Source organism: Sus scrofa, chromosome Y (genome assembly GCF_000003025.6).
Source record: "Sus scrofa isolate TJ Tabasco breed Duroc chromosome Y, Sscrofa11.1, whole genome shotgun sequence".
Taxonomy (NCBI): domain Eukaryota; kingdom Metazoa; phylum Chordata; class Mammalia; order Artiodactyla; family Suidae; genus Sus; species Sus scrofa.
Window position 1 is genome coordinate 8,127,339 of NC_010462.3, and position 13,020 is coordinate 8,140,358.

General features: G+C 53.0%; 1 protein-coding gene across 1 annotated transcript; it reads right to left on the reverse strand.

The window, feature by feature from the left end:
* LOC110257931 (acetylserotonin O-methyltransferase-like) lies at window positions 2,725–10,553 on the reverse strand. Its single transcript, XM_021080927.1, has 2 exons — window positions 9,108–10,553; window positions 2,725–3,828 (listed from the first exon to the last, which is right to left on the reverse strand). Exons 1-2 carry the CDS (start codon window positions 9,277–9,279, stop codon window positions 3,617–3,619), a joined length of 384 nt encoding a protein of 127 aa, XP_020936586.1. The 5' UTR covers window positions 9,280–10,553; the 3' UTR covers window positions 2,725–3,616.

Consider the following 13,020-nt stretch of genomic DNA (forward strand, 5'->3'; position numbering starts at 1 on the left):
TGAAGTCAGTCAAAGACAAAGACAATACGATATCACTTCTACGTGGAATCTAAAATACGGAACAAGCAGAAACAGACTCACACAGAGAACAGACTTGTGGTTGCTGGGGGGTGGGGGAGGGAGTGGGCTGGACGGAGAGTTTCGGCTTCGTAGATGCAAACTATGCCATGGAGAATGGATTAGCCATGAGATCCTCCTGTGCAGCAGAGGGAACTCTGTCCAGTCTCCTGGGATAGAAACAGCTTGGTTGTTTCCACGTTTCGGCTGCTGGAATAACTCTGCTGTGAATATGCATGGGCATGCGTCTGGGTGAAAAGATGTTTTCATTTCTCACCCTGCAACTTATATGAAGCAAATGTTTGTAAGCATCTTTCATTTTTTTATTTTTAGGGCCGCAACCGCAGCATATGCAGGTTCCCAGGCTAGGGGTTGAATCAGATCGGCAGCTTCAGGTCTACACCACAACCACGGCAACACCAGATCTGAGCCACATCTGCAACCTACACCACAGCTCACAGCAATGCCAGATTCTTAACCCTCTGAGCAAGACCAGGGATGGAAACTGCATCCTCACAGACACTATGTCGGGGTCTTTTTTTTTTTTTCAGGGCCGCACCCACGCAGCCTATGCCACAGCCACGCCATATCCAAAGATCCAAGCTGCGTTGGGACCTACACCACAGTCACAGCACTGCTGGACCCTTAGCCCACTGAGAGGGCCAGGGATTGAACCCGCGTCCTCATGGATTCTGGGTGGGTCCATTAACCACTGAGTCACAACAAGAACTCCTGTGAGCATCTTTCAAGACAGATGTTCCCACATGTGGAGGGTGTTGGCCTTGGTGCAGCGCTGGGGAGCCTGAATTTGGAGGGAGGAGCAAGGAATGGCAGGGCATAATTGTGCCGGCTCCCAACTCTGCTGCACAACCGGATCAGTGAACCCCAGGTCTCTGGAGGGAGCCTGAGCAGTAGAACTGGTGTGACAAGCACACCGCCCATCCCTCATCCTGGGTCTGAAGCCTCTGCATCCCGGCGTCAGAGACGCCACCCCAGATGGCATGTGGGAAACTTCCACCACCACAGTGACCATATCATCAGGTATCCAACCCAGACGGGGGTCCTCAAAAGCCAGCTCCGGTCCAGAGGGCTCACCCACTCCAGACTCAGGCATCAAGCCCCTTGGGTGGCGAGAACGGAGGCTGAGTTCCCACAGGATGTGCCAGAGAGTGCGGAGAAAGGAGACGCTGACTGGGGGAGCGGCACCCCAACCCCAGAGCCCCCACCCCACAGAGACTCCTTGGCAGATGTTCTGCCTCAACCTGGTTTTGTGAGTCAGCGTTCTGGAGGGTTCCAGGCACGCCTCTTCCCGAGACACTGGAAGAAGGGGGATATTTGGAGAAAATGTCACACTTCAGAGACCCTCCCAGGTCCTAGAGAAAGAATCCAAGCTGCGAAACTGGGCTGAGGTTTCTTTAAAAAGATCTGTGTATGTCTGGAAAAGACGGAGAAAGGACCCCCTGCCGTTGCCGTTCCCGCTGTGGCTCAGTGGGCTAAGAACCGACATAGTCTCTCTGAGGACACAGGTTCGATCCCTAGCCTTGCTCTGTGGGCTAAGGATCCACCATTGCCGTGAGCTGAGGTGTAGGCCGCAGATGCAGCTGGGATCCTGCATTGCTGTGGCTGTGGTGTAGACTGGCAGCTGGAGCTCCGATTTGACCCCTAGCCTGGGGACTTCCACATGCTGCAGGTCTGGCCCCCCCCCAAAAAAGGGAGTTCCCATCGTGGCGCAGTGGTTAATGAATCTGACTAGGAACCATGAGGTTGTGGGTTCCATCCCTGGCCTCGCTCAGTGGGTTAAGGATCTGGCGTTGCCGTGAGCTGTGGTGTAGGTCACAGATGTGGCTCGGATCCTGTGTTGCTGTGGCTCTGGCGTAGGCCAGTGGCTACAGCTCCAATTAGACTCCTAGCCTGGGAACCTCCAAATGCCATGGGTGCAACCCTAGAAAATACAAAAAAAAAAAATTGTTTTAAAGGAAAAGAAAAAAATTGAAGTAAAATTCCTCAAAAAAGGACGGGCCTGGGGATTCTCCACCCTTATTTACAACCTGGATAACAGCGGCTCTCACTCTTTATGTGCATCCGCTCTTTATGGGGGGAAATGATGTAAAGGTGCTTGTTTTCATGGACCCTGGCAGGTTCAAGGTCAGGGGCACGAAGCCAGTGGTCTTCTAGTTTAGGACCGGTCTTGACTTTGCAGCTAGTGTCTATAAGCTGCCCCACAGCGCCACCTGCTGGCTGCCAGGCAGCCAGGCCCTGCCCCACATGGTCCAGCGTCGCCGTGGCAACAGGAGGATGTCTCCCTCCAAGGTTCACCCGCTGCCCTGAGATGCATTAGGGGAGAAGCCAGAGCAGGTGACTCCTGGAGCCCTGGAGGGTCCCCACTGTTGAGTCTTCCCGGCCCCTCCGCAGGCCATGGAGGTGGACCAACCCTGGGAGCACACAGTCTCTGACCAGCAGCTGGCTTCCCTGTCATCTTCTTTTTAGGGCCGCACCCGCGGCACATGGAAGTTCCCAGGCTAGGGGTGGAATCGGAGCTGCAGCCGCCAGCCTACACCACCTTCATGGCAACACAGGATCTGAGCCACATCTGCCACACCTACACCACAGCTCACAGCAACACCAGATCCTTAAGCCACTGAGCAAGGCCAGGCATCAAACCCGCATTCTCACAGACACTGTGTCAGGCTCTTAACCTGCTGAGCCACCATGGGAACTCTGGTGAACTAGATTTCTCATTTCCTGGATCAGGCCATGTGGAGGTGACTCAGGGCTACAGTGTTGCAAACCTCCGGACGTTACCTTTTCTGCGGCAGCTAGACTCAGGGCGGAACATTGTTCATCAGGTGCTCAGGAGGTACCCCTGGGATGGAGCCTCTCCAGAGATGATCACAAGGGTTGTAATTTGGGGGGAGTGAGTATATATATATACACACATACAAACATAATAACCATTATTAAAAGATTGCAATTTAATCTAGAATAGGCAACTTCACAGAGTAGGGAAGTAGACGGTGGGGCCAGGGGCTGAGGGAGGGGATGGGGGAGTGGGTGCTGAATGGAGACAGAGTTTCAGTTTGGGAAGGTGAGAAAGTTCTGGAGACGGAGGATAGGGGGTGGCTGCTAAACACTACGAATGTCCTCAAGGCTACTGGACTGGACACTTAAAAATGGCGCAGGAGTTCCCAGGGCCACTCCGATCCAGGAGGACCTCCTCTCAGAACTTCCCGTGGCTTCTCCTCTGTGACTGTGTCTCCTCTTGCGTCTCTTAGGAGGACCCTGTCCTTGGAGGGAGGGCCCCTCATCCAGGGGGACCTCCTCTCAGACCCCTCACTTCATCACATGCAAGGAATGAAATGAAATAAAATAGATCGGACTGGAATGATACACAATCAAATGAAAATAACTCAAAAACTAAAACAAGACACCCCTCACGGTGGCAGGCAGTCGGCATCTGGGAGCAGAAGCTCAGCATCGCTCTCCGGGCACAAAACCAGGAAATGTGCCAGACACGGCCTCTGGAGGGCAGTCCGTGAGGGGTCTCAGATGACGCTGGGGGTCACTTCCTGGCCAGGATGGCGTCGTAGGTGCCCCCGGTTCTGCGGCACTGGATGTCGTGGAAGCCAGCGGGGGCCAGGAGTGCGCGGTACTGGGCGGGGGTCCGCTCGCGGCCCTCGGTCTGCACGAGCATGTTGAGCGAGTAGAGCTGTGTGGTCAGGGGGCCCCGCCCATCGGCATCCAGGAGGCTCTCAATGACCAGGATGCCACCGCCTGGAACGGGGAGGCAGGTGCGTGAGTGAGGATGGCCAGGATCAAGCACCTGCTGCCCCTCCTTCTAGGCCCCCGTCCCCGCTGGCTCGTCCACGCCCTGGGCATCTTCCATCCTCTCTGGCAGGATGGCCCCTGACCTGGGCACACCCCCCTGGTGTCCCTGCTCCCTTCCAGCTCTAATGGGCAAGGCAGGCCCTGAGTCTCTGGGCAGGTCCACAGGAGAAGACACAGGGGCGTGTGTGTGCAAACAACGCCCACCCCTCCTGGCCATGTGGGGTCTGACCACATGAGGGGTGTGGCTGCCACAGCCGTCCTCATGCCAATGACCACTGGCTCTCAAGCACAGGGAGACACCTGTCCACTTTACCTTGACCTTAGAAAGGACTGTTTGAGCCAAACTCACTCAAGGCTCCACAAATCCCCCAGGTGTGGGCTGGGAACTGAGGTCTGATGGTCATTTCCAGATTTCAAGCTGCATATAAAATACTTCATTCTTCCCACAAGCTGGAATGTTCTGAGCAGCCCGGGGGCACCCAGGGAGCTTGGGGGTGTCGACCGGCCAGCCTCCTGGTGGCTACAATCTCTCTGCCAGACCACCTGCCCTGCTCGGGTATTTCTGACGCTGATGGATTTGACATTGCCACGTCCTTGTACAGGTGTAAATACAGGTAATAATGGGCTATCGAAAGAGCAAAGATGCAGAACAACGGGCAGTAACCAGAGGCATTCTCTAAACTGCCTTGAGCATGGGCTGCACACGTGGCAGATGCTGGATCAAAACTCTCAGAACGAGAAACGGAACCCTCCAGCACTGTTGGTGGGAATGTCAATTGGTGCAGCCACCACGGAGAAGGATATGGAGGTTCCTCAGAAAACTACCTACCATAAAATCCAGCAGTCCCACTCCTGGGCATCTCTCTTGACCAAACTCTCATTCAAAAATATACATGAGCCCCTATGTTCACAGCAGCACTATTCACAACAGCCAAGACATGGAAACAACCTAAGCGTCCATGAATAGAGGATGGATTAAGAAGAAGTGCATATACACAATGGAATATTACTCAGCCATAAAAAAGAATGAAACCACGCCATGGGCAGCAACACGGATGGACTTAGAGATTCTCATGCTAAGGGAGGTAAGTCAGACAGAGAAAGACACATACCACAGGAGCCCACTTGTATGTGGAAACTAAAATATGGCACAAATGAAGTTATTTACAAAACAGAAAGAGACTCACAGACTTTGAAAACAAACGTGTGGTTACCAAAGGGGAAAGGTCGGTGGGGGGAGGAATAAATTAGGAGTTTGGGATTAACAGATACACACTAGTATATATAAACAGATAAACAGCAGGGACCTGCTGTACAGCACAGGAAACTTTACCCCGTACTGTGTAATAATCTATATGGGAAAAGCAGCTGAAAAAGATGGATGGATGGATATGGGTCAATGACTCACTTTGCTGGTCTCCTAAAACGAACAGAATCCGGGTATGTCAATTCCACCCCAGTGAAGATTTTTAAAAACTCTCATAGGAGGACAAGACGTCCCCAACCCTTCCAAAGCCAGCGTGAAAGACGGAAAACACAACCGCACTGAGAAAGCCTTCAGCTCTCCAATTCGGGACGGGTAAGAACCACCGACACCCAGAAAGCATCATGTGGATGACAGACCTGGGAGAGCATGCCACGGCTCTCCTTCCCAGCTCTTCCCTCACCACTGAGAAACAAATCCACAAACAGATTTAACCCATTTCCACTCAAAGCACAAAGGCCAGCCTCCCGATTAAATCACGATGATGATGATTCCATTTTATTTTGGCTTTTCCAGGCAGCACGTGTGGCATATGGAGGTTCCCAGGCTAGGAACTGAATCGGAGTTGCAGCTGGGACCTACGCCACAGCCACAGCAGTGCCCGATCCCAGCCGCGTCTGCGACCTGAAACACAGCTCACGGCAACGCCAGCTCCTTAACCCACGGAGTGAGACCAGGGATCAAAAACGCATCCTCATGGATGATACTAGTCGGGTTTCCAACCCGCTGAGCCACAGTGGGAACTCCGATGGAGGGATTTTCACAGGTTTCAACCCACTTTATTAAGGACCTGATCCTCAAACAAAGCACCATGTAAACGTACAGCGGCTTCGTTGACAGGGTCCTGGGTCCTCTGACACCGTGAACCTGACCCCCACTTCTAGGAGTGTCCCCGAGAGACCAAAACAAGATCCGAGCTTTTTGTGGAATAATTTGCAGCAATGCAGACACGACAGCATTGCCAACAACCTGCGGCTAGTGGAACAGACGCCGGGATGTCCGCAGAGCAGCAGAGAGCAGGGCAAGGCTGAGGATGCTCTCTGCGCCCAGAACCGGGCTTCCTCCCCGTCCAACGGAGAAAGCCCCGGGCAAGGCAGCAGACAGAGCAGGGAACATTCGGTGTTTCAGTGCATGTTCATGTGTGTGTATATATATGCGTGTGTGCTGCAACACGTACACACACATGCACACAACCCATAGTCCATATGCACTACATACATACACACATGCATACATTCATCCTACATACATACACACACACCCGTAGGCACATGTACACACACACATACCTGTATATCCATATATCCACATGTACATGCATATGCACGCGTTATACATAAAATACAGGTATACACAGAGCTGCACGTGGGTGTGTACATACGAGCGTGCTTATGCATATACCTAAAAATGCACATATCTACCCATCTACGTGTATGCATGTGTGTACACGAGTGTGCACGTTCTCTATCCTCATGTGTGTGCATACATATTCACACATGTCCATGCACATGCACACGCTACCTCTGTACACATGCAGCTTGTATGCACCCACCCACATGCACATACACACGCACACAAACACACGCACACATGTACATACATATTTGCCCACGTACACGCATACACACATAGCCATAATACATGTGAATACACACACACACGTAAGGATATATAAACATGCATTCACATGTATACACTACACGTATACATGTATACATACACAAACATATCCATACATCCGTGTATACCCACATGCACAGACATGCCTGCATATACACGGCTATGTATGTCTACATGTATATACATGTGTCTAGATATGCACACGCATCCACAGATACTGTTAATTCCTAGGTACGCACAGATACTACATGCGTATGTACACTTGCACACACACGTATGCGTATATATATTATAATACTTGTTCACATAATACCTGTAATATGTACATATGTATACCTTCCCATGCACATACACTATGCACATACACAGACATATGATTACACGCATACGGACACAGACACACATATATGTACACACGCATTTGCTCGTTTTCACAAACCCGACACCGGAAGAGTCAACCAGACACCGGTAAAAACAGCTCCCCTGCAAGAGCCACAAATACACTTGAGGGGATCAGATTCTAATCAGGTACCTTTTTACGCAGCGTGTGGGCTTTGAACTATGCAAACATCTTACTCGGTCCAGAATGACAGCGACACGAGGAGAGGCAAGCTGTGAAACGGGAAGCAGCCAAAGGCCACAAGCCAGACTGTGACTCGCGGGGGCAATGTCGCCTCGCGTGAGAATCGCCGGCCCTGGGGCCTTGGACAGGCCAGGGCGTGGCTGCTCTAAATGAAAAATGTGCAGAGAGCCACAGTGTCCCTTGGCCGTCTTGCCCTTGGCCGTGACCTTGGCTTGGCTGCTGTGGGATGCCATCGTGTACAGGGCAGGACAGACACACAGGAACTTGAGGACATTGGGACCAAGGCTCCAGGTCTAAGATAACACATGTGCACAGCGTCAAGCAAACGGAGGGGACGATGTGAGACCAAGAATGTGTGTGTGTGTGTGTGTGTACACATTCTTTTTATGTATGTGTGTGTGACTGGGTCTCTTTGCTGTACAGTGGGGTTTGGCACAATGTTATAAATTAACTACACTTTTATTTTTCAAAAGCAATTAAAACAACAAAGAAAGAAAACAGGACCCCCCCCCCCGCCCCGCTGGAATGTCAGTAGGGATGGATATGGGACGAACGCATTTTCATTCAATGCATTTCCTACCTCCACACAGAAGGGGTCTAGAGGCAGCGCCCCCACCCCGCCAGCAGCGGGCACCTCCACAGCTGACGACACTTCCTCACCAACAGAAGCACAATGTCTGGGGAAAATGCACGATTCTAAAGCAGGAGAAGGGGGTTCCCATCATGGCTCAGCTGAAATGAATCCAACTGGTATCTAGGAGGATGCGGGTTCGATCCCTGGCCTCGCTCAGTGGGTTAAGGATCCCACGTTGCCATGAGCTGTGGCTCAGATCCCGTGTTGCTGTGGCTGTGGTACAGGGTGGCAGCTGGAGCTCCGATTCGACCCCAAGCCTGGGAACCTGCATATGCCGCAGGTATGGCCCTAAAAAGCAATAAATAAATACATAAATAAAACAGGAGAGGTAATTAAGAAGCCTGTGGTACGATGACAAACTCAAAAGCAAGAGAGCCTCAGAGGCTTCCTGCAGAGCGGAGCCACCTTGGGCAAAGAAACACACAGGCACCAGGGTGCAGGGGGATTTCAAATACACGGAAACATGAATATTAGCATAAATGGGTCCTGGGAAGTATCTGGAATGACCCCCCCCCTTTTTTTTTTTGTCTTTTTGCTATTTCTTTGGGCCGCTCCCGCGGCATATGGAGGTTCCCAAGCTAGGGGTCGAATCGGAGCTGTAGCCACTGGCTTACGCAACCTCATGGTTCCTAGTCGGATTCGTTAACCACTGCGCCACGACGGGAACTCCTGGAATGACCCATTTTGAGGGGTTCTTACAGGTCTTGGGCTGGAATTTTCTCATCTGAATATGGAGATACAGTAGTTACCAACTCTCACGCTTGCTGTGGGATGTCCTTGTTACAGCCCCTAAATGCAACTGTTATGACAAGTTGCCCACATCCTCACGCACCAGCAAGACATAGGGACCTCAGAGGGCAGCTGGGATACAGTCCCCACCACACAGAGGCTGTGCCCAGGTCCTCATGTCGCTTCGGGTGGGGTGGACCTCACAGCACGGCGGCAACGCGAGCCCCGTCACATGCACAGGGGTCTCCATCTTTGCTTGGGGTCAGTTACAGAGCGGTCATTAACGCCACTTAGGCGTTAATGACTGGTCGGGAAGGAGAGCCAGGCGACCTGAACGCATACCCTTGTCCCATGAGACGCTGCCTCCGCCCCCGCCGGGCAGCCCCGGCCCCTACCTGTCCTGCAGGCGCCGTGGATTCTGGCCAGCAGGCGGGAGCACTTGTCGTCCGTCCAGTCGTGCAGGACCCTGGCCAGCAGGTACAGGTCCGCCTCCGGGAGGGGGTCTTTAAAGAAATCTCCTGCAACACAGGACGCGTGCCCTGGGCTCCGTCTGCCTGTCCGGCTCATTGGACCACGCCCACACCCAGCACGGCAAGGTCGCCTGCACAGCCCAAGCTTTCCGAGGTCTCCCCAGCTGGTGACCTCCCCCCACCCCCAGAACACAAAGAATCTCAGCGCAGACAAGAGCGTTCTGAAAGAGGCCCCTTTTCCTCCATCAGATCTGGAAATGGTTTAAGGAGATTTCCCACGTCCACAGACAGCACAAGACCCCTGGCTACGGCTTAGTAGCTCCTCCCTGATGTGTCAAACTGGACCAGCAGCGTGTATGGGTTTTCCTGATTAAACAGAAACGCCTAAGAGTGGAGTTCCCGTTGTGGGTCAGCAGGTCAAGAACATGCCTGGTATCCATGAGGATGCGGGTTCAATCTCTGGGCTTGCTCCGTGGGTTAAGGATGTAGTGTTGCCCGGAGCTGGGGTATAAATCACAGACATAGCTCCGATCCCGCATGGCTGTGGCTGTGGTGTAGACATGCAGCCGGAGCTCCAATGGACCCCTAGCCTGGGAACTTCCCTGTGCCGCAGCTGCAGCCATAAAAAGAAACAAAATAATAAAAATTAAAAGCCTGAGAGAGACCCTTCCCCGACGGTGGTGTGTAACTTCCATATCCGACCATGTTGCCTGCCAACCATGTGGCTGCGGGAAGGGGCCCTGGACAGCCCTGAGCGGCACCGCGGGACCGACTGGTCCAGACTGCGCAGACCCACAGGGGATGGGGGCAGGTCCGGGATGACACAGAGGCGGTTCCCAAATCTGTGCCCTGCGCCAAAGTGCCCAGGAAACATGGACCCCACCCCGCCCCCATGAGATACGACCGCAAAAAGGAGGTTGCTCCAAAATGGATTTTCTTCCACTCAGAGTAGAAAGACAGCCGTCCCTCTCAGAAAACTACAGCCAAGGACCACGTTTGGCCAGGCATCTGTCCGCCTACAGCCTGCAGGGGGAGAGCAGACCCAAGGGGGTCAACACGCCCGCCCCTGCGGCCAGCCTCCCTGCTGACCACCAGCCTCACCTCCGCTGGGTAAAAGCACAGAATGTAAGTTACTGTTTCATTTAATCAAGGTGAGGCATGGAAGTAAGACGGACCTCGAACCCACCCACACACCCCCGCCTCCACGAAGTAGGATGGACACTGGGATTCAGATTAAGACCGGGGTGAGCGGCCCCCGCCGTGCACAAAATTTAAAGCGCCCCAAAACTCGGCCACGGAGATTCCATATATTCTTTTCAATTTTTTTTTTCCTTTTCCAGCCACCCCACAGTGTAGGGAATTCCCAGGGCAGGAATCACATCTGCGTTGCAGTTGTGACCTACCCCACAGCTATGTCCACATGAGATCCTTTAACCCACTGAGCTGGATGGGGGATGGAACCGGCGTCCTGGTGCTGCAGAGTCACCGCCCATCCCATTGCACCACAGCGAGCTCAGAAGATTCAATATATTTTAACGCAATTGTTTCTCTCTCTCTTTTTTCTTTTTTTTTTTTTTTTTTTTCATTTTACAGCTGCACCTGCAGCATATGGAAGTTCCCAGGCTGGGGATCAAATCAGAGCTGCAGCTGCAGCTTATGTCACAGCCACAGCAATGCTGGATCTGAGCCACATCTGCGACCTACACCAGGTCCTTAACCCACAGAGCGAGGTCGGGGAGCAAACCCACATCCATGAAGACACCACAGTCTCTCCCGTGCCCACTGAGCCGCAACGGGAACTCCAACACAGTGTTTTAAAAAATCAGCATTAAGCGCCCCACCCCACCGCCCAAAATTCCTGGAGGTCGGAATTTCAGAATTTGAAATAAAGATGGCAGGGAGCCCTTCAAGAACAGTGTCTGCAGGTCGGACCATAGCTCCTGAGAAAAAGCCCATCCCTGGGAGCTGCGCCCCGTTTCCAAGGCAAGCGGGAGTCCTGCCCCCTCTCGGCAAAGTGGCTGTGGTCTCTGAGCCTCAGAAAGGCTGACAACCTTCTCATTGTCTGAGCCAGTAACTGTCCCCTGACCTTGCCTTCAACCCACGTCATTACTGTCCATAAATGCTCTGGATTAGGTACCTGGGTCAGGAGATACCTGCTCTGGATTAGGTACCTGGGCGGCGTAAGAAAAGGCCACAGACCAGGGGGCACAAAACCACAGGAACCCACCCTCCCGCATCCTGGAGACCAAATGCCTGAGGTCAAGGCGTCCCAGGGCCACGCTCCCTCCAGAGGCCCCAGGGGAGGGTCCTTCCTGCCTCTTCCAGCTTCTGGGGGCTCCAGGTGGCCCTGGGCTGGTGGCCGCCTCCCTCCCGTCTCTGCCTCTATCTTCACCTGGCTTCTCCTCTGTATCATCTCTGTCTTTATAAGCACACTTATTATTAGATTTAGGGGCCTCCTTCATCCATGAGGACCTGGTTCCTGGCACACAGCTCCAAAACCATAGCAATTTCTTGATCCCTTTGAGCAGGGCATCTGTGGTTTTTCCTAAGAAAGCCAAGCTCACCTGTTCATGCTAATGAGGTGGGACTGGTGCCAGAGGAACCAACCAGGTGAGGAAAGGGTTGGCTTTTTTAGCTCAACCCCAACCTCCAGAGCTGCTGAGGGGTCTACGTTTACTCAGTCCTACTGAGTGGAACCTCCCTAAAAAACTCTTTAAAAGGGCTTCAGAGAGCTTCCTGGTTGGGGATCCCACAGTTGGGAGGGTGCTGTACCCCAAGCTCCGTGGAAACAGAACCTCCAGGATGTGGGCCCCCCCCCCCGACCTCACCCTCCACCTTCTCCTCTGGCTGTTCACCCCTTTATGAGCAAAAGGTAAGTCATGTGTTTTCTGAGTTTTTTGGGGGGGCCATGGGGATCCTCCAACTGTAAGAGGTTGGACCGAAGTGTGGGTGACCTGAACCCCGCCTGTGGTTGGGGGTGAGGTGGGAGCAGTTGTGAGGGGGCTGGGCCCCCCCTCAGCATTTGCACCAATTCAGGGTCCTTTCACAGGTGAACTGAATTGGAGGACACCCAGCTGGGGTCTGAAGGGAACTGGAGGACTCCTTGGTGTGGAAACGCCCCACGTTGGGTGTCAGAAGCTCTGTGAGCAGAGAAACGGTTTTCATTTAACAGTCAACAATGTGTTCATTCCTTTGGAACAAACACCTCCACCTGGAGGACCTCCCTGATTCCTCCCCGTTCTCCGTAAGCCTTTCTTTCTTCTATAGTCAGAGCGGATCATCTCAAACAGCAATTAGATCGTGTCCGTACCTGTTTAACACGCTCCGTGGTTTTCATGGCTGTTAGAAAAGGACAAATGGCTTCGCCTGTCCTGCTGACCGAGGCGGGGCAGCTGGTGCAGGGCGGGCAAGGATTGGGAACACGTTTTGGGGCTGGTGGCTGTGACCTCCCCCGAGTACATCTCAGGACAATGTTTTATGACTTGCGTCCGACAGAGGAAAGAGACGACAATACTGGGGACGAGTCAGTGTGCCCAACCACCTAAGAGCAGACGCTTCGCTTTTCCAAGACCGAGGCTCACAGCCTCTGTAAATAAACTGTAACCCATTCTCTGGTTTCTCCTGACAGGTGTGTCTCTGCAATTTAATTTTGCATTTGTTGCTGGTCATGGAAGCAACAATCACATCTACGATTTGCCGGCTTTGCTCTGTGAATTGGTTTCGGGGGGTTGTGTTAACAAATGACAACAAATCACGTGGGTTAAAATGGCAGCCATCCATCCTCCCCCATCCTAGAGAGCAGACGTCTGAGGTCAAGGGGTCCCAGGGCCGGGCTCCC

Bases quoted from the DNA above. Each gene is read 5' to 3' on its own strand.
- LOC110257931 (XM_021080927.1), bottom strand. From the start codon at position 9,279: ATGAGCCGGACAGGCAGACGGAGCCCAGGGCACGCGTCCTGTGTTGCA. The intron at 3,829-9,107 runs GTAGGGGCCGGG...TCCCCGTTCCAG, and splicing joins CCACGGCGCCTGCAGGACAG to GCGGTGGCATCCTGGTCATT.